General features: G+C 35.9%; 1 protein-coding gene across 2 annotated transcripts in view; it reads right to left on the bottom strand.

Annotated features, from left to right (window-relative positions):
- Nucleotides 1-787: 787 nt before the first annotated feature.
- Nucleotides 788-20,615, bottom strand: part of FIGN (fidgetin, microtubule severing factor) — a 138,874-nt gene continuing 119,046 nt past the window's right edge. For both annotated transcript variants that reach the window (XM_056110324.1, XM_056110323.1), the window contains one exon: nucleotides 788-4,452. In XM_056110324.1, coding sequence (XP_055966299.1) covers nucleotides 2,198-4,444 — 2,247 coding nt within the window. In that variant the 5' untranslated portion in view covers nucleotides 4,445-4,452 and the 3' untranslated portion in view covers nucleotides 788-2,197. The remainder of the gene's footprint in view (nucleotides 4,453-20,615) is intronic.

The following is a 20,615-nucleotide window of genomic DNA, read 5'->3' on the forward strand; positions in this document are numbered from 1 at the left end:
GCAACATGGAAAATGAAAAAAAAAGGAAAGTAATAAAATAGTATAAAATGTCATAAATATGATGTTTTTCACAGCTTTCCCTATGTTGAGCATTTCAGATAATTTGACACTACAGGTAAAATCAATAAATTTTTTTAAGGAATAAAAAACAATAACATCAAGACGTTTCTTGGGGCTTCTCATTGCATTTATTTAAAAAAAATTTTTTTTAAAAAAAAGTACATCACTTTTTGATTACATAAAATGCCAGTGCTTTGCAAGTCTTGTTACTGCATTCCTCATTCCACTTTAAAAAGAAAAAAAGAAAAAAGAAAAAAAGAAAGAGAGGGAAAAAAAGAAAAGGAAAGAGGGAAAAAAAACAACAACAAGAAAATCACATTCAAAAGCCAGGCTGTTCTGCTTATGCACAGGCAGAAGCTTTGGAAAGCTACAGCCCACACTGTGTCTGTTCAGAAGCTCTGCCGAATGTCAGCCAGCTAGCAATGAAAAGTTGCACACAAAGCATTAAAGGATACAAAGAACAACATGGTGGGGAGCAAGAGAAGAGAGGAATGATGAAACATACCTACCACATAGAATATTTGGCAGGGGAGGAATCGAGTTGGAAGGAAGCATGAAGATTGATGTTTCTAGAAACTGTATTTACGAAGACAGGAGGGAAAAAAAGTACCATATATGGGAAGCTATTCTGTGCGTGTTGTGTGTTCACTTTCAATTTTTTTCAAACTTTTTTTGTTTTGTTTTGTTTTTCAAGAGAAAGATAATAAAACTGAGGTAGAAATGAATGTGGGAGCATAACAGCCCAGAAGATTTCAAAATGAGAAGCAAAATTGCACTGACAAGGAGTCAAAAAGAAGGGGATGAAGACATTCTCTGTGGATATACATATATGTGTATGTATAGATATATATGTATATATCATATATATACACGCACTATGTGTGTGTGTGTGTTTGTTGGTTTGTTTGGCTGCGATCTTTTGCATTCTATCAAACAGCACAGCAAGCCTATATGCTAGATTAGTGAATAGAATGACACCATTCCCAGCAGTTTCAAGAGAGAACTTGCAAACCACCACCACCACCACCACCAGCACCCCTAATGCGGTAAAAGGCAGTCCTAGTTTTCAGGTACTGTGACTTTCAGGGTCTGAAACAGGTCTTGTGGCTGACAGTTCTAGACACTAACACAAACTGAATAAAGTAGCTTTCCATTAACCAGTGTACCTTTTAAGAACAGTTTCACTTAATATCAAGGAGCAATGGACGAAGAACTTTTGTAGTTATTGACATAAAGAATGATTCTGCTCTGGTTAATTCCCCCAAATTAGTAAAAGACCATTTTTTGTTTAAATTCTTCCATTTCTATTTTAAATTGTACATATTCAGTTGAACCACACATCAGTATTTTTCAGGATACATTCAAAGAAATTTTCCTTGCGATTTTCCAATTGTTGAGGTAAACATACATTTTAATATAAAGTAACATTGAAGCCTATCCCATTACTCTCAGCAGTACATAGTGCTTTTCAACACATTCCTTTGAGGTACTGTACAAATCACAATCGCTTTCCTGAGTTTTTGCAGACAAGAACGTTAAAAGAAATGAACTGCAGAAATTAAGGTCCAGATTACCGTTACCCTGTTTTACCTGTTCTTAGTTTAATACTGCAGAACAGACAGGATTGAGGAATACTGTTGCTCTTAAAATGGCAAAAATCTGGTTTTCTGTAGTAACACAATCGTTCATCTCTTTAGTCCAATAATGTTTGAAGTTAAAGCTCTTTATATTAGCACATGCCACCAATGTAATTGTGAGGCAAACAAAAAATAAAGCACCACTCCAGGCACTTGACAGCAACTAAATCTTGATAACAGCAGAATGGAATCAACACACGAGGTTCATGTCCTTCTGAAATCAACACACTTGCACCTTGCTCCTTGGTGAGTGTTGTCTAGCTTGAACTGAACTGAGCATCAACAGATGCTTTCTGTCATCTGGGGCATTCAAATCTGAATCTCTCACTTGATGCAATTTTTCCTCCAAATCTACCCTGACTCTAAATATGGAACTTATTTTTCATCTTTCCCCAGTACCCTTTGCAATTTAAACACTACTGGAAAGGGGCTCTATACCCTATTTAGCAGGTTTTATGTGTGTGTGCCAACATTCATTACATTTATTTTTAAAGAAGTCATCACTGACTGCAACCAAACATTTTGTTCCATTCAATATACATATCAAGCTCTTTTTGAGATATGCTAGGCTGAATCTTGCAGAAAGCATTTTCAAAGTCTTGATACGTAACGGGCCTCAACTGGCTGGGCATAATGGCTGAAAGGTCTGTGGCTGGCATGGTATGGAGGGGGCCCACTGCTGCTTCCTGACACAAATGAGCCACGTCTAGTCCAGAAAAGCCTTCTGTGCGCTGGACGAGCAGTGCAAACTCCTTGTCATTGAGACAGTAATTGTGCTGTGAGAGCAGTTGTACTATTATCTGGTGCCTCGCTGTGCTGTCAGGAAGTGGGATTAAAAGTCGTTTCATGAAGTACCTCCGAAGAGATTCATCTATTTCTTCAGGTTTACTGGTGGCACAAATGACTACGATTTGGTCCTCAGCCGAAGTTAGTACAGTGTCCAGCTGCATCAGAAATTCGGTTCTCACCCGACTGACTGGACTGTGTTCCTCATTCACTTGAGTGGAGAGAAGCATGTCAATGTCACTGACAAAAATGACTGAGGGCTGGCGACACCTGGCCACAAGAAAAGAGGCATGGATGATTTTCTCTGCTTCCCCTACCCACTTGGCAACTAGTCCAGAGCCTGCGATTTTGAAAAAGGTGGCCCCCAACTGACTAGCTATGCATCTGCCCAATAATGTTTTGCCTGTTCCCCGAGGTCCAAATAAAAGGATGCTCCGAGGTAAGGCTGTCAGTCCACTGAATGCATCTGACCTCAGCACTGGCCATAAAACCTCCTCTTTAATGACAGCCTTTACCAGGTCGAGGCCGGCAATGTCATTCCAGTCCACCGGTGGTCCTTGGGTGATAATCTCGTTGGTTACCAGGTCAATGAGGTGTGTGTCAGTATTCTTCAGTTGCTCGTCCACAGAGTGGTTGGATGAGGTAGCTGCACGGAGTCCAGGGCCCTGCATTGGGTGAGAGAGGAGCTGCCGATGCTCGTCCCCATGCTCACTCATTACTGGCGATGTGTACTTCCCAAAGGATTCACTGGATCTCGAGCCCAGTGAATTTTTAGCAGTACTGTAGGAAGGAGGGGTCAGAGCCCTACTAGACTGGCTGCTGAATTTCCTTTGCTGTTCAGAGGACATTAGCTGCTTCGTTGGCTTAAATGCTAAGGATGATGTTTCAGCACTTCTGTCAAAGCCATTCCCCCGATTTGAGTTTGAAATGCTGTTGTCGGGCATTCTGTACATAGGACTCTGTGTAGATCTCTGTTGGCCATAGCTGTAATTTCCGTAACTGGAGTCCATATCTCCTTGCCCTGCCATATAGAAAGCTTTCCTTTTGAGAGAACTTGCCGAGCTGTTTGTCAGAGCTGGAGGTGCAATAGGTGTCAAACCATGACCCTGGTAGGTATAGCCAGGGACAGTGGTAGGGGGCAGGGGTGTAGGAGCAGGAATTCCTGAAGGCAGGTATGCTGAAGGAGGAGGGGGTGCACCCCCAGGGCTGTACCCAGATCCCACAGCAGTCTGAGCAGGATAGCTCGCAGAGGGATAGCTGTAACTGGAGAGGTTAGATGTCCCATTGTAGCCTGGGACCAGGGCTGGAGGTGGTGGAGGAGGTGGTGGAGGCTGCAGGAGTCCGGAGCTATGCAAAGGTGATGGATGAGGTGAAGGAAGTGCAGGTGCTGGTTGGCTACTATAGGTCGAATGCAAATATGATCCATTGTATCCTGGAGCATATTCCTGAGATGGGAGTCCTGCATGAAGACTAGGTACTGAGTGGCTTCCACAGGTGCTACTGGAGTAACTAGGTTCTGTCAGGTTGCTGGCCACCCCAGGAGAGCTTCCTATACTGGCAGAGACATCTGCTGGAGGGAGGGCTGAACTGACTCCAGCTTTGCTGGCAGTGATAACATCTGGAACGCAGTTCATGGGATACACAGCCTCTGAATTCAAGGAAGGCTGCCAGGCTTCGCTGTCATTTTTCCGACCATTCACAAGTCCTGATGGTGCATCTGAGTAATTGCTGAGTACAGGTCGGTCCACAGGGCCTTCCAGAATGCCAGAATACTTCTCTGCATATTTTTTTAGGAGGTTGGATGCAGTCAGAGCAGATATATCATCATTTGCCCAGGCGTACTGATAGGTGCGCTGCAAATGACCTCTGTAGGCTTCAACTTTATGGGCAGGAGACCGGGTTGTTGAAGTGATGTCAAAGTGCTGTTCTGGCCACTGGGCATGCTCCGGCGTCCACTGCATCTTCAAGCCTGAGGATTGGTGGGGAAGAGGAGGAGGGAGAAAGTGTTAATTCATTTAGACACAAAACAGAACTGTTAAGCCCCCATACCCCCTACTTCTTGTTACCTATTCTTTTCCATTAAATGTATTAACATTATGAAGCATTTAAACAGATTATAACTATTGACCATGACAAAATGTACACTTCAACATGGAACAAATTTGTATAAAAAGTATGTTGAATTTAAAAAAGTCTATAGATGACCAATGTGTTTCTTTTTTTAATTTTTAATAGCAAGCAAATCTATCTCTGTTAAACCAATCAATTTACATGGTACACACACACACACACACACACACACACACACATACAAAGACACACAGAGTCACTGATGTAGGTAAATACATTCCTGCCATCTTAGGACTGAACTATAGGATCCTACAGTAAAATATGCATACATTCTAAACAGCTGGTATGTGATGGTATTACATGTGCAACATCCAGCTCTTCTGTCTCTTTCCATCACAATTTCTGTTTTATATTTTAACCAATATAAAAAATGAGACACAGCTGACAGATCACATCTAGGATACCTCTCTTATTTGGTACTGAACACCTAGTTAGCACAGTATAATGCTCCCTGCGCAGAACAATATGACACAGACATAGCAGGTCATTCCATAATCCAACTCTCATCTAAAGTGGTCCACGACAGTTTCAAATCTGCTTCGTGGAGTGCAGCAAAGCAATCTCCCAGGCAGCGCTCCATCGCTTTCATCGCACAAAGACTACAACTCGGTATGAATTACAACTGGTTCCTTTCTGCCTTTCAGTTCTGTTGTTGAGTCTGAAAAAAAAAAAAAACCCATACAAGTAACACTTGTCTGTCGGTCTTCTACCTAGTGTGTTTCCCTCCATTGTGATCCTTCCCTCTATCTTAGAAGGAATAAAGAGGAAAGAATATAAATATATGTATATACATGTATGCATATATAGATATGTTTTATACACACATATGAATACATACAGGGGTGGAAGTAAACGCAGAAATAGAGAATAGAGGACCTGGATTCTAACTACATTTCTGTGGGAATCAGTGTGCAGCATAAACTCCAAGAGTACAACAGATAATAAAATGATATATATCGTTTTCAATATTACTGCAATAACATGAATATGTGGTAAACTCAAAACCAAGTATTTTTTCATTGAAAGGAAAATAATAAGCAGACCAGGGAAATAGTTCAGCAGTACAGTATATCTCTTATTTAAGACTTTGGGTTTGATTACTGGAACCAGTAAGTGTGTGTGTGTGTGTGTGTGTGTGTGTGTGTGTGAGAGAGAGAGAGAGAGAGAGAGAGAGAGAGAGAGAAAGAGAGAGAGAGAGAGAGAGGAGAGACAGAAAGAGAGAAAGAGAGAGAACAAGAGAGACAAGAAGGAAAATAGCAAATAATCAGCAGTTAGAATTCATTCATTTTGAATTTTTATTTTACATTAATTTTGGGATTTTTTTGAATTACAGAGTTTAAATATATTGCACAAATGACCTTATTTTATAGATTAGGGAACCAGTGCCCAAAGAGTTTCACGATGTGCTCACAAGGGCACACGTGCAGTTAGTTACAGAAGGGCATGGAACAGTTCTATTTTCTGGTGCTGGCTCATCCCATTCTAATCTCTGCTTAGAACACTTCCTATTCTGGTACAGCTATATTAAGCAGGTCTTCGTAATCTCTTTTGTATTACCGAAACTGAATTCTGCAAACCTTCTTGTGCCCTCTGGCAGAGATTCCTTGATAAGAAGACCTGGTCTAAATGCAGCATCTGTGCCATCAGCTAACTCCCTTATGAATTACCACAGTCTAGTCTGACAGTTCCTATCCTCTTTTGCTTTTCTTCTCCAAGCTCTTTAGCTCTGTCTTGCCTGTTTCTGGTTTCTGACACGTCCAGCTTTGACTTACTGAGCTAAGCTGAACCCAGCACAGAGTTTGGTAACAGAATGGCATGTTGATTCCCTTCTGACTCTCTCTTCCTTGTTTGCAAAACCACTGCACCAGACACTGGAAGTTAATTAGCAGGATGATGCTGTGCTAATTGTGTTAATTTACAAGGTTTTAGTCAAAGAGAATCATGCCAGGGCTGGCACTGCTGTCATGCTTCCGACTTAATGATTAAGAAATACTGAAAACAAGGTGGGAAGGATTGCAGTAATTACACAATAAATGAATAAAGCAACAGGATTCATTTGCAAATATATTTTACCACAATTGTACTAATTTGCATTTCGATTTTTTAAAAAGGATCCTTGTAGATACTCATTTGCAAATCACCATCTCAGTTAAAATTAAATCTAAATGCTGTACAGTGTAACTTAATCAAGCTTTTATATATATGTTAAAAATATTAAAGAACTTGCTACTCTTATAAATGCAAAAGATCTCCTAAATTTCCTTTTCTCTCTCCAAATTTAATATTTCTTAAAAAAAATCTTTTAAAAATAATCAGATGAAATTGAAAATAATGTAAAATCCTGGTTAAGTACAACTTTTGTCATTTCACTCAGACAAACTCTTAGGGTGAGTCACAGGAAGAATTCAAGTGATATTCTTAATTGTTTCTGCTTTCTCAATCATTACTTTTAAAGAGGGAGGAAAGCATACCGCAAAATGGATGAAATGACCGAAACCACACTTAAAGGGGAAAAGATGCAATTTTAATGAAGCACCATTTCAGGAATCATACTTTCATTAAATTCAACTGGAAATTATTAAGAGCAAATCACCAGGAACCAATCGCAAGTAATCAGTATCTAAATTCTTGGAGTATCATGGGATTTACTTCAAGCCTTATAAAAAGGCAAGAATATTAATGTGACTATAATGTAGAACCGTCTGAAAGACGGAAAAATTCATTAGGCCTATCATTTATTTCTAGGCAATTTCTAATAGAATATATATTTTAAAAAGATTATCAAAATACCAAATTGATGTAGCTATGCTATGAACAGGAATTTAATTAGATTGATACAGAACAAATGTGAATACTTACCCTGAAACAGGTCTCAGAACACACACATACCATACACATATACACATATACACACTTTAGAGGATGTGGCTTCTTTTGGTTAGCTAGCTAGGTCATTCTTGGCATAAGGAAAATGACCATTAAGAAAAAGAAAACTGCATATGACTTACAGTTAATATTTAAAAAGGTAGGGTTGAAGCAAGAGAATAGTGGGCAGGGCGCTTGTCTTGCACGGATTCTATCCCTGGCATTCCATATGGTTCCTTGACTACTGCCAGGGATAATTAGAGTGCAAAGCCAGGGGCAACTCCTGAGAATTGCTTGATGTGGTCCCCAAACAACAACAAATTTAAAAAGCTAATCTTTTGCCTGTACTAACATAAATTTTTTTCTTACAAATTATTGTTTTAGAAAATACACAAAACTTATTTTACTAAGTTATAATCACTATAAAAGAGAGGACTATAGCATTTAAATAAATAGGTCATTTTCACTGTGAATTTCTGCATAGTTTAACTCTAGCAAAACTAATTAAATTTCTTAAGATTTCTATTTCATCTGAAATTAAGCAAAGATCCTATCTATCAAAATTATTTATTTGGAACAATTACTGGATATACTATTGCTTTTTAATTCTTTGTTATTTTTGGATGTGCCTACCAAGATAGTTGAAAGTTATTTATTGATGCATACTAAATAACAATAGCCTTAGCAGGCCTGCAGAAGGCAAGATTGAGCTTTGATCAAATAACCTAAGGGAAAAGAAATATTCACATTCCTTCAAATATGAGTAGTTCTCACTTGTTATGGAATTACTAATGTTATTTGATAGCATAAGTTAGTATTAACCATAAATAGTTCTTATATTAGGAGCACTGTCCTCCCGTTGTTCACTGATTTGCTTGAGCGGGCCCAGTAACGTCTCCATTGTGAGACTTGTTACTGTCTTTGGCATATCTTAGTAGTAGTTAAGAAAAGCATAGTTCTGAAGATTGCCCTAGACCAAAGTGCCCATTTACTAGTTTTTCAGAATTTTTATTAGTAATTAAAAGCAGAGTCAAACTTGATTTTGTTGCTGCTATTGTTTATCAGTGGAGATATTTTGGATATAAAAAGGAGAAAAACGCAGCACCAAATGTTCTCGGAACAACAAAAAAATTACACTTCATTTCATTGCATTGCAGTGATCTCTGAGTAAGAAGCAGAACATATGTGTCACTTAATGTGGCACCAATACAGTAATTTGGGCTTTACAAACAGCTCTTGTATGGATATGCTTTGGAAAATGAAGAGAAAATCCCTCAAACAATACCATGTTCACATTATTAGAAGCATGACTCCAAACAGTAACTTCTACTGTTGCCTGGAAATAGCTTAAATAGATAAAATTTCAGAAAACAGTGGAAAGTACTACATATATGCATATATATATTTATGTATTATAGCTTATGAAGATAATTGAAGAACTGTACCTAAACATGATTTTTTATTTTTAAAGTGATTAGAAAAATCTTAATACAGCTGCCAAATTCAACACTGCAGTGTGTTTTCTTTTTAAATATGCAATTTAATAGAAAGTTGCACTTAAGATCATATAACAAGTGCTATATAAGAAAGGCTGATGTTAGAGTAAGAAGCCTGAGCACTTTATTTTATTGTTAAAGGAATTTTTTAAGATGTAAACGTATAAGTTTCTTTTCACCATAGAACTGGAAAGTTCAGATGCCGTTTTCCATTCTTATCACTACTGAATATTTCATAACTCAGATGTTATTATTAAACCATTACTGCTTCATTGATTTACTTACACCATTTTGCTCTTTTAATTTTAAAACAACTTGCAACATCCTTATGAATTCTATCACAGTCACAAAAGTACAGTTGTATAACAAAAATGAACAATATAAAAATGATGCTCAGAATGTGAGGAAAACCGAAATAAAGCAGTAAGCTTTCCACAAATCTATTTTTTAGCACGCATTTACATTTCTCGGAAATATTCATTTAAGCACTCGCTGCCCAAATTTCCCACTCTTAACCCAGATGAGCTGTTCAACAGTTCACAGTTCTAAAGAGCCCTTGGAGGAGGTTGCCATCAGGTTAATTTTGGCTGCTGAGGACTTTACCTTTATTTAAAAGTTTTTCCAGACATCCTAAGGGCAGGGACCTGAGGCATACACCTGGAGGCATGGCAGGCTTACTCCCTGTAGTAAAGCACAAGGCAAGTATGACATCACCCCACCTGTTACACTCATCTGCATTACTGTAAACCTCTATTTTTTTTAAATAAAGGAATCTAGTACCATATTTACCTCTAGAAAGTGATCTTCCCTGGCTATAGATAACAAGGTAATTACAATAGTTTAGAGGCCCCCTCAGCACAAGTATCTTTCAGATTCATTATCTCTTATGTAGGAAAAGGCAGAAATAACGGAAGTATTCAGATTTTCTTCTGTCTTTCTTTTTTTTTTTTACTTTTAGACCACACCCAACAGTGCTCAAGGCTCTGTGCTCAAGGATCACTTCTAATGGCACTCAGCAGACCATATGCATTACCAGGGATTGAATCCAATTTGGCCATGTGCAAGTCATGGGTCCTATCTATTGTATTATCCTCTCTGGCCCCTACTTATTATTTTAGAGGACGGATGACCACATGAAATGCTTGAGCAGAGGAAGCCACATCTTCCATTTTTGTCTGCCCCACTCATTAGTTGAGAGCTCAGCACAGGAAAAGAACTAATTTAGTAGTATATGAAATAACTTTCTCAGTTCATGCACTGTAGCACTCTCCTCCCATTGTTCATCAATTTGCTTGAGTGAGTATCAGTAATGTCTCCATTGTGAGACTTGTTGTTACTGTTTTTGGCATATCAAATATGTCACAGGGAGCTTGCCAGGCTCTGCTGTGCATATGGGTAATTTGCTGGGCTCTCCAAGAGGAATGAAGGAATTAAACCCAGATAGGCAGTGTGCAAGGACTACCTGATGTGCTATTACTCAGATCATACCGGATAACTTCTACCCTTAAAATGCAAGCGTAAAGCTAAAAGTAATAGTAAGAAAAAAGGCATAATAACAGCATAAAAAGTATACATATATATTATCACATATATCACATCATATATATCATATCATATCTATCTATCAATCTATACTTTTTTATTTTCAGGTTTTATTCCCCTTCTTTATCATTCCCTTTGTTGGAACAATGTCTGGGGCTCATACACATGGTTGCAGTTCCCACAGAACTAATAGTGCACATCTGCTAATGCACCAGGGATCTCCATAGCAGTGCAGAGGAATCATTCTCTATGATCAGGTCAAGGGTTACCACTGTGTCGTATCTCTGGGTCCCACATATCATGATTAGTCTATTTCATTGGGTCCTTGACTAGGGTAGCTAAACTAGATGTCATTCACAGGTTGTATATGATATAGGAACTGATCACTTTATTTAGTCAACACAGTGGTGGTTAATTATACATATAACCTTATGAGTTATGGCTAAGAAGTTAAACTATGGATATCTGTTGCTGGTGATGAAACTTTTCCAGTTTTGTGTTTTCTTAATTTCACACTCTAGAATTTGAAGATAAAAGGAACTTTCAAAGTGATCTAGGTCAATAGAGACGACCTCATTTACAATCTGGTAATTTCTCTTACTAGGTTGTGCTTTATGACTGAATATGAATTTGTTTACTATTTTACTGAGAACTACTCATTGTTTAGATAGATAGAAGGGAAATGAAGAAAATACAAAGAAACTTCTAGATAGAATTGTGTTTCAAGAATGATCTTTCCAAGCGCAAAAATCAGACTATATTTCTTTTTGGTTTTGCTTATGCCATCCCTTACTTGCTCAAATCTTGGAGGTCTCTGAGCCCATTATACTCAATTTTTACAGATATTAAATATGAGCATAGTGATATCATAGATTTTATTGGATTACTATTAAGACTAAAGGAAGAGAAATGGCTCAGAGTGGTGGAGTAGTTTGAGTAAAAAAAAAAAAAAACCTTGAGTTTGATCTGTGGCAATGCTGACTTCCTGAGCACAGATAGGTGTGCCCTAGTGACCCCCCACAGGAGCAGACAAATGAGTGAAACTCTGAGATAAATATCGTAGAGCAGTTGCTTGGACCCTAACCCTCAGCACCTCTAGGAATTTGCCCTGGTTTTAAAAATGATTACCTTAAGTAATAGTTATAAAAATATTTTCCAGCTGTGAATCGCTACAAAAATTATTGTCACTCTTTTACTTTTAAAAAAAAGTCGGAAGTGCATTAAACGCAACATAAAACTGACTGCAGAGTATAAAAAGCATTATCATTTCTAGGATTTCTACGTCAATTTTCCTTTAACCACAGATAAGCTATTAAAAATCCTTTTAGCAGAAGTCCTCTTTCTACAGAAATGTTGGTTATAAGAAAAGCGTAGGTATTTCCTTTCATACTCAGCAAAATACAGAACATGATCTCTTACATCAAACAGGAATTAATTTAAAATGTTTTCACAGTATTTATTTTCAATATTATTTGTGACTCAACATTTTATAAACTACAACTGAAGAATAAAGTACTTAGATTAAGACCATTTGTGAACATTCTCAAAAGCCCTCCATCTCAAAATAAGATATTCTAATTATATAACAATACTGTCAAAAGCTTTTTCTCTTTAAATCACACTTTCACACCTCAAGACTTCAAATTATAATACATTTTGCAGCAAATTACTCCCTCCCTTCATTCCACCTGATTTGCATAAAGCAATCTTTTATAATAATTACAAAGGCATTTCTGGCTAAATAGTTCTTAGTAAATATAGTTTAAACACCTCACCCACTACCACAGAGGAATTGGCATCTGACAGTCTCAGAACAGCAGTATTCTATTTGTCCAGCACAGGGTTTTAAAAATCAGTTAAGTTTATACTAAAGAAAAGAATGAGTATGAATGATCTGCCCTCACCATTTTTACACCTTTTTCTTGGTTTGTTGTCTTTTAATCTGAATGATTTTATTAATGTTCAACTTCATTCATTCCTGAGAACAGTCTGTATTTAAGGACTTTGAACATACAACAGCCACTCCACTTTGTGATGCTACCACCTAATATTTAAGGTTTTTTGGAGTACTGGGTCATATAAACATTTAAAGTTACAACTTCACTCTGATGCTTAAAATCCCGAAGAAAATGTGCTTCTTATGCATATTTTCTTGAAGATTCGCAAGCACAAGTGCTCTAAAAATAAAGAATAAATTTTTCTTTTAATATTCTTTTTTATATTTTTATTTATCTTCTTAGGTTTGGGGGCTTTGATGAAACTTGGGGTACCATATTGTGCAGGCACTGAACCTGGATTTCTCACATGGAAAGAATGTTTCCTAGCCCTTTGATCTATCTACCAGCCTCCCAAAGCAGTAATTAAAAAAAAAAATCCCAAACCCAATACTATAGGCTTTACTAACCTCTTAGTTAGAAAGTAGGAAAAATAATCAATAAAAAAATTTGTTGATTCAATGTCATTAGCACAATAGAGTAGAACGATGATATTTTAAAATTGATTGAGGTTTTGATTTACAATACTTTTAGTGATGGTTTCCTGTGCACATGATTTCAATACCACACTCTCCACCAGTGCACCCATAGACCCCTTCCAAGGAACCCAACTGTTCCCTTCCAAACTGCCCTCCCCAACTCAGTTGTGTTGATCCAGTTCTCCCATTGTGTTGCCTTTGGCCCTTTGTTGCAACCTTGCTCTATATTTATACATGATGATCGTTCCTTAAAAAACTGCTTTGCAGACGCTGTTGTTTTTAGTATTGCCCTCTTTGCTCTGATGTGTCAGATACTAATTCTAGCTGTATTTCAAATATCCAGTCCCACCATATCTAAAATGCCCTTTGAATATGTCTTTGATTCTGATAACACAAATGAAATCTTCTTTTACTAGCAAAGCAGCCTCTATTAGTCAACTGCATGAATTTTAGCACAACATTTTGGAGATGAAGTTATTTCAGAATTATTCTTATTTTTAATAAAAAAGTGTTAGATGATCTTGTTCCAAGTATTATTCTGAAAATTAATAAGAGACTTATTCAATGTTACATGAACTTAAGATTGAATGAGAGACATGTATTTTCTCCCTTTCAGATAAATTTGTAGGAATTTTATTAACTAAATCAGTCTTCCTAAAATATGTTAAATTTTATTTAATAAGAAAATAGTAGCTTTTCAAAACGTGACTGAATGCAAAGATGACTGTTTTACCAATATTCATACTGAAGAGGAAATTTGGTATGCATGGGTTTGATAGGTCATCTTTTTTAACATGCAAAATGTATACACAAGGATGGCTTGCATTTATGAGCATGAATGCTTAAGCACTTATGCAAAGCAAATTATAATGCTGAAAGAAATATCACTTTTAGCCCAGCAATCTTAGATTAAATATATAAACCAAAAGGCCTATCACTTAAGTAACCCTGTAATTCAATCATAATTAGAACAAATAATTTAAAAATACTATTCTAATTATTCAAATTACATACTAGTCTATGCCACGTAATAAGTTTCTAAAAATGTATACATCCGATCACAATTAATTTTAATGACTATTTATATGCATATAGCTAAAATATATAAATGAATCATGGTCTGAATCTTATTGTCAGGTGTCATAAATTATTGCAAGGGAAAGTTTGGGGGTAGGAGGACTGAGTTCCTTATGACACATCAAATATTTTCTGCTGAGGGATGGGTACTCCATCATTGTATAACTGAAACCCAAGCACAAAAATTTGTAAGTCTACAACTGTACCTCATGGTGTTTCACTAATAAAAAAATAAAAAAAATAATAAAAAACATTAAAAATAAATCAAAAAGGGGCTGGAGCAATAGCACAGTGGGTAGGGCGTTTGCCTTGCATGGGGCTGACCAGGGTTCGATTCCCAGCATCCCATATGGTCCCCCGAGCACCACCAGGAGTAATTCCTGAGTACAGAACCAGTAGTAACCCCTGTACATCGCCGGGTGTGACCCCAAAAGCAAAAAAAAAAATCAAAAAATCAAAATAAAAAAATATATGTTTTCTGCTTATGCTACTTCTGTGAATGATTTCAGGCAATTGATAACCATTTTAAAAAGTGCTTTGTAGATAACCTTGAGAGTTTGGAGTTTATACCCTTTAACTCTAGTGCCCTTCCTCCCCCTTTCTAATACTTTCTATACATTTCTGATCCATTAAGGCCCCATACCATTCTACCAGTTATTTTTGTCATACAAAGATCATCAAGACATACCAGGCATGTCCATAGGGACTGCCAGGGGTAATGAATATGTATGTCCTGTGTCATAACAGAGAACCCCTCTTGTTCTGCAATATCAACCCTCTTATGTGTGTAAATAACAGGTGAGATGTAGCATGCAGGGATAAATGGGGTTAACATAACCTAAAGTCCCATGTTAGATTCATAGCATCCAGCTCGTATGATTGATCCAGAAAAAGAAGACAAATGCCACAAGTATTGTGAATTTTCTCTGTTTCAAATTTTTATTTTTAAAAAGGGTGCTACACAAATAGTAATAACCATTGTCCTAAAATGCTGATGTTATTCCAACTGAGTCTCAAGATACTACTGTACCATATAAAATATATCTGCTGTTTTAATTAACACAAACTGGGCATACTACCAACTTTGAATGATGACATGGCTGGTCAATTTTCTTGGTAACAATTCTAAAATATTATGTTAACCATTATAAATCACATTTAGCTGTTTGTAAGTAGTTACTTTTGAGTATTATTTTTCAAGCATATAAATGCAAAGCTCAATTTAGTTATATTTAACTAAACTATATTCATTTTTGTCCAGCACACCATGCTGACATGGATCATAAAACAAATTCAGACTCTACCAAGCCTCATGACCTTGTATAAAATGGAATTTGTGTTCATCCACTTTTCTGGGTTCCTCTGAATCCAAACTATAAGAAGACAGTGTAACAGGAAATAAAATGGGTAATTACTGTTGCTTATTCAAGATTGAGGGCTATCTCATAAGGAACAAGAATATAATATTTACAAGTAAGTAGACTATTTCCCTACTAGTCTCCTTAAAAATTCTTTGCTTAACGTGACTCTGAAGTCAATAAAGCTCAGAAAAAATTTGTTTAGGTTGTTTATGCATTTCTCTCTTTTTGGCAATCCAGGCATTAATTTTTAATGCAACAGCAAAATAGTGTCTTGGATTTTGATAAAAATATTCTATAGTCAGAACTGGGTGACATAGTGCATTAATTCAGTGTCCTTCACTCCTGGGACCTGTGTATAATTTAGTCCAGCCTGAAGAAAATAACTTTGATCTGAAGGCAGTGGAAAAAGCTACATATGAAATGAGTTTTGGAAGGTTTAGTGTTGTTTCTTCCATATAGGAAGACATATGAAGATAAACTGCTTTAGAATACAATCAGCACAGTACAGGATTAAAAGTGAAGAACTCAGTAACAACAGTAGTTTCTTCTGAACATCCTCCCCACACAGCTCCATTCTATATCTTGGTGAAATCAATCTGAGTCCCACCTGTAATTGGGATGCTCTAATTTACAGATAAACAGAACATTGTTAAAGTGCAGTGTGAATGACAGTCCAGTCATTAGCGCTGTTGGCTCTTCCATTTGTAAAAACAAAGAAAACTGCATAAATGAGAGAGAAGCCAAAGTCAGGATATCAGCTTTCTCAAAAAGAGCCTCACTTCCTGCCCTAGAGGGCTGCCCAACAACCTAATGCTTGGGGAAATGATAACAATTCAAGGGACCACAAGTTAAGAAAATTTTTTTTAGATTATAGCTTGATTTAATTTTCTATGGTAATATTTAACTTCACTATTTGAATTATTGTTAATGATTGACAATTCCATTATAATACAAAAAGTTTAGACTTTTTCTGAATTGAATAAAATTGCCAACCCAATGGAACTAATCATATGCTACACAAGTCCCTTTTCTTTTGCTTGTAAGTCTACAATTATTTTCAATCCAAGTCCCTTAAACTGTAAATAAAGTTTACTTTGCCTTTTAATACAATAACTAAGATAAACTTATTATTATTTTCAACAGTTATAAACTATAATAACATTACTTTCATATAATCTAAACTATGATACACTTTTATACTTCATAAAAATAGGCGTTAACAATTTTGTTAGTTCTTTTCATTGTAATCACTAGTATTTGCTAATATTTTAAAGGAAAAAACTCCAATTTTATTTATTAACTTATTTATTAATTATATAGGTACTGCACCCAGCAAGCCTCAACTAGTAATTCTCAATGGGCCATGCACTATAAAAAATCAAATTTAGGGCTTTGTACCAGCTAGACTTGCTACTAAAGTTTTAGCTTTGCACCTTTAGGCTTACCATTTAAGCTATCTGCCCAGAACCTTCAGCCACATATTAAAGTAGATCATTTTAAAGAAACATACTGCTAAATTTCCTAGCTTTAGTTGCTTATGTTAAAGATTAAGTCAAGTCTTTCCCCCTCTGGAGAAGCTTGTATTCTCTTTTGAACACATATCTCTTTCTGTCCTCTCAGATTTATTTATTTATTTAGTTTGTTTGTTTTAGGCCACACTCTGAGTGCTCAGGGATTATTCCTGGCTCTGTGTATTATATATGATACCTCCTAGAGGTGCTTGGGGAACTAACAGGGTCCAGGGATGGAACCCAAGTCGGTCACATGTAAGAAAGGCACTCTACCTGCTGTCCTACTTCTCAGGACCCCTGATAATAGATTTCAATTATCAAATTCCACCAGATTTTTGCATAAGTTACCAAGAAAATAAGAAAGAAATATTGTAGGATTCACTGTCTCTAGTTGTTCGAATTTGGCGCTTGCCCTATCTTTGACCCATTGGTTTGACTTATCTGTAACTAGTCTCTTTTAAGGATGTCTTTTTGAAAATATCAAAATGCCTGAGAGTATATATATATATATATATCTCAAAATATATATATATATCAAAATGCCTAAGAGAGTGTATATATATATATACACTCTCTTAGGCATTTTGATGCACTCTCTTAGGTGCATATATATATGTGTGTGTGTGTGTGTGTGTGTGCACAGGAATACTGGAAATCAGGGCATTGCCTGCTATCATTTATTAACATATAGTTTGACACAAGTTTTACTGAAGATTACTTTTTATAATGCTTCTATATTCAGTTACTGTTTTCAAATTTGACTTTACAAATGATTTTATCTAGTTCAATGTCAAATTATATTATACATTAAAAAAATCTATTGCAGAAAATATAAAATGGTGGATTGTATCCCTGACCAGAGCTCCCAGAAGCATTAAAATTACCCAAATGACAGCAATGACAGCTTAATCACTTAAAGGCTTTTACATTAACAATTTTTTTCAGTTTGAGTAGTAATATTCAGGCATGATTTAATAGGAGGTTAGCTATTAAATACAGTAAATAGCATAATTTTTTTTAACATCAAAATGAAGCTTAGTGTCTAACAAATATTCCTTTATATGTTCTGGTGTATTAGTATACATTCATAAAGCTTGTTTTTTTCTTTTCCTTTTCTCACCCTCCCTATATATATATGTATATATATATATATATATATATATATATGATACACTAAAAATTGGTGTGATAATTAGCATGCATAGTCCAACTTCCTCTCTGTACTGTTATGATTTTAAGTAGAAGATCCATGGATAAAACGTAATTGAAAGGTGAGTCTATTAATCTGGAGAATAACCTCCACAAACCAAATAGGAATGAATCATTTTTAAGTCTTCACCTCATTTATGGCTTTATATTCCTTAGGAAAGAGGAAAAAAAGCAAAGCAGAGAAACTAAAGGTGACCTTATTTAGACATATTAGTCAAGGCAGCCTTTGCTGTTTTTAAGCAAACACGATTGTGACTCCACTTTGTTCTCCCAGTTTTCTAGTGTGTAAATTGGACGATGACTTAGACAATTCACTCTTTATTAATGAACTGTGGAAAGAAAATGTAGTGTTTTTTAAATTTTTAGAAAAACTGTAGTGTCCTATGCCCATATTCTAAAGCAATATATACATATGTCTATATCTGTCAGATATTTTATATGTATATATTCTTTTCCTTCTTTTTTTTTTTTTTGGCTAGACAAGCTGTCGTAATTGAAATGAAGTCTAATCAGACTCATTACTGTTTTCAGCAATTTGCACCACCAAAGATGCTTATTAGGTAACTGTGTTTAATAAACCACTCTTTAGAAAAATACCAGTAATGAGCTCTTAACAGCCAATCTTTAGCGTGAATGTAATGTGAAAAGTGTTCCTAGCGCTGAATAGATTCTCACATTTAGTAGAGTCATAATTAAGCTCTATGAATTGGTTGCTGTGATGTTAGATTTATTAAAATAATCTGTTTTTCTATTTTAAAATACTGAGAAATGCCACCATCTCCTATTAGAGCATTTATTATGTGGTAAATTTTAGACTAGTGACAAACTAGTCAAAAAGTTTTTCAACTGAAGATTTGTTTACAAATGATAAACAAGAATTATAGGACTAATAATTTATTCTAGTTTTAAGTATTTCCTTAGCAGCAGCACTTACCTTACACAAAAGCCTTCCTGTCACTTGATTAGATATAAAAAGCTACCCAAGATATAAAAATACTATGATAGAAGGAAAAATTACATTCTTATTACTATTTAGATTAATGCATTAAGAAAGGCATTCTGAAAAAAAATTGAAGAAATATTGAAGTATTTTGTTGTTGTTGTTCTAGGTTTGTTGTGTTTATTTGAAGGCCACATCTTCTGTGCCTCCCCAATGACAATTATTAAAAACATTATATTCCTTCATTAGATATTTCCCTAAAAGTGAAAATATTCGATGGAGAGTACCCCAGTACCCCAGTAGGTAAGACAATAGGTTTTCATGTTTCTGACCCAGGTTCAAGCACCAGCACCATGTGTGCACTGCCAGGAGAGATTCTGAGCCCAGAGTCAGAAATAAGTCCTGAGCACCACTGCATTGCTGGAAGTGGCTCAAATAATAACAATAGCAAAAAAAAAAAATAGAAATACCATTTCTTCTATTCTTCCTCTTTAGCAGTACTATTCACTAAACTCAACATTAGAGGACAGTATCGTGATATATGGTTGGAGCCATAGTACAGTTGGTAAGGTGTTTGCTTTGCATGAGGTTGACCAATTCCTTTGTCCCTCTCGGAGAGCCCAGCAAGAGAACCAGGATACTCTGTGGAGAGTATCCCACCTCCACGGCAGAGCCTGGCAAGCTCCCCGTGACATACTTGTTATGCCAAAAACAGTAACAAGAAGTCTCACAATGGAGATGTTACTGGTGCCCACTGGAGCAAATTGACAAACAATGGGAGGACAGTGCTACAGTACTAAATAGTGATATATATTATTAATCAGCACTAAAGGTGGCTATGAGAGCCAGGCTGTTCACTGATGAAGGCAAAAAAATGAAAACAAGTTATCTCCATGCAAGAAAACACACGTCAAAATAAGTATATATATATATATATATGTAGATTCAATATTGATCAATCCATCTACACAGTATATCATAAAATATATGCCACAGAACATACTTACATCTATATGTATCAATATATAATTATGTAAAAGAAACTGAAAATATTTTTGAGTATATATAAGTAAACCACAGAGAAGGTTAAGTATCTTCTATTTACTAAAACAACTCTAATAGGACAAAGTGTGCTTCGAAGGGAGATACTGGGACTTTTGAAACAGATCCATAAAGATACTTCAAAAGTTAAAAAATATAACAAGAAGCTAATATTCTATACACCCATTCATAATATGTTCAGAAGAATTCTCTTACTGAATGATTCCTCTCCCAGTACAGCCATATCATTTGTATCTCAAGCTTCACAAATTCTAATTGGAGCCAATAAACCTCCATAACTGTTTTCAGCTTTCTGAATCAATAGGGCTATGAGAAATGAGACTCTCAAATTAATGACTTGTTTCATCTGATTTTGTGGAATATACATTTTTGCATTACAAAGTAGAGAAGCCCAATTCACTCACTCATGGTCTCAGATTTCAAAATATCTTCCTGTTTCTTTAAGTCTTTAAGATCTAAATATAAA

The sequence above is a fragment of the Sorex fumeus genome, unplaced genomic scaffold (genome assembly GCF_029834395.1).
Source record: "Sorex fumeus unplaced genomic scaffold, SorFum_2.1 ptg000009l, whole genome shotgun sequence".
In the NCBI taxonomy this organism is placed as follows: Eukaryota; Metazoa; Chordata; class Mammalia; order Eulipotyphla; family Soricidae; genus Sorex; species Sorex fumeus.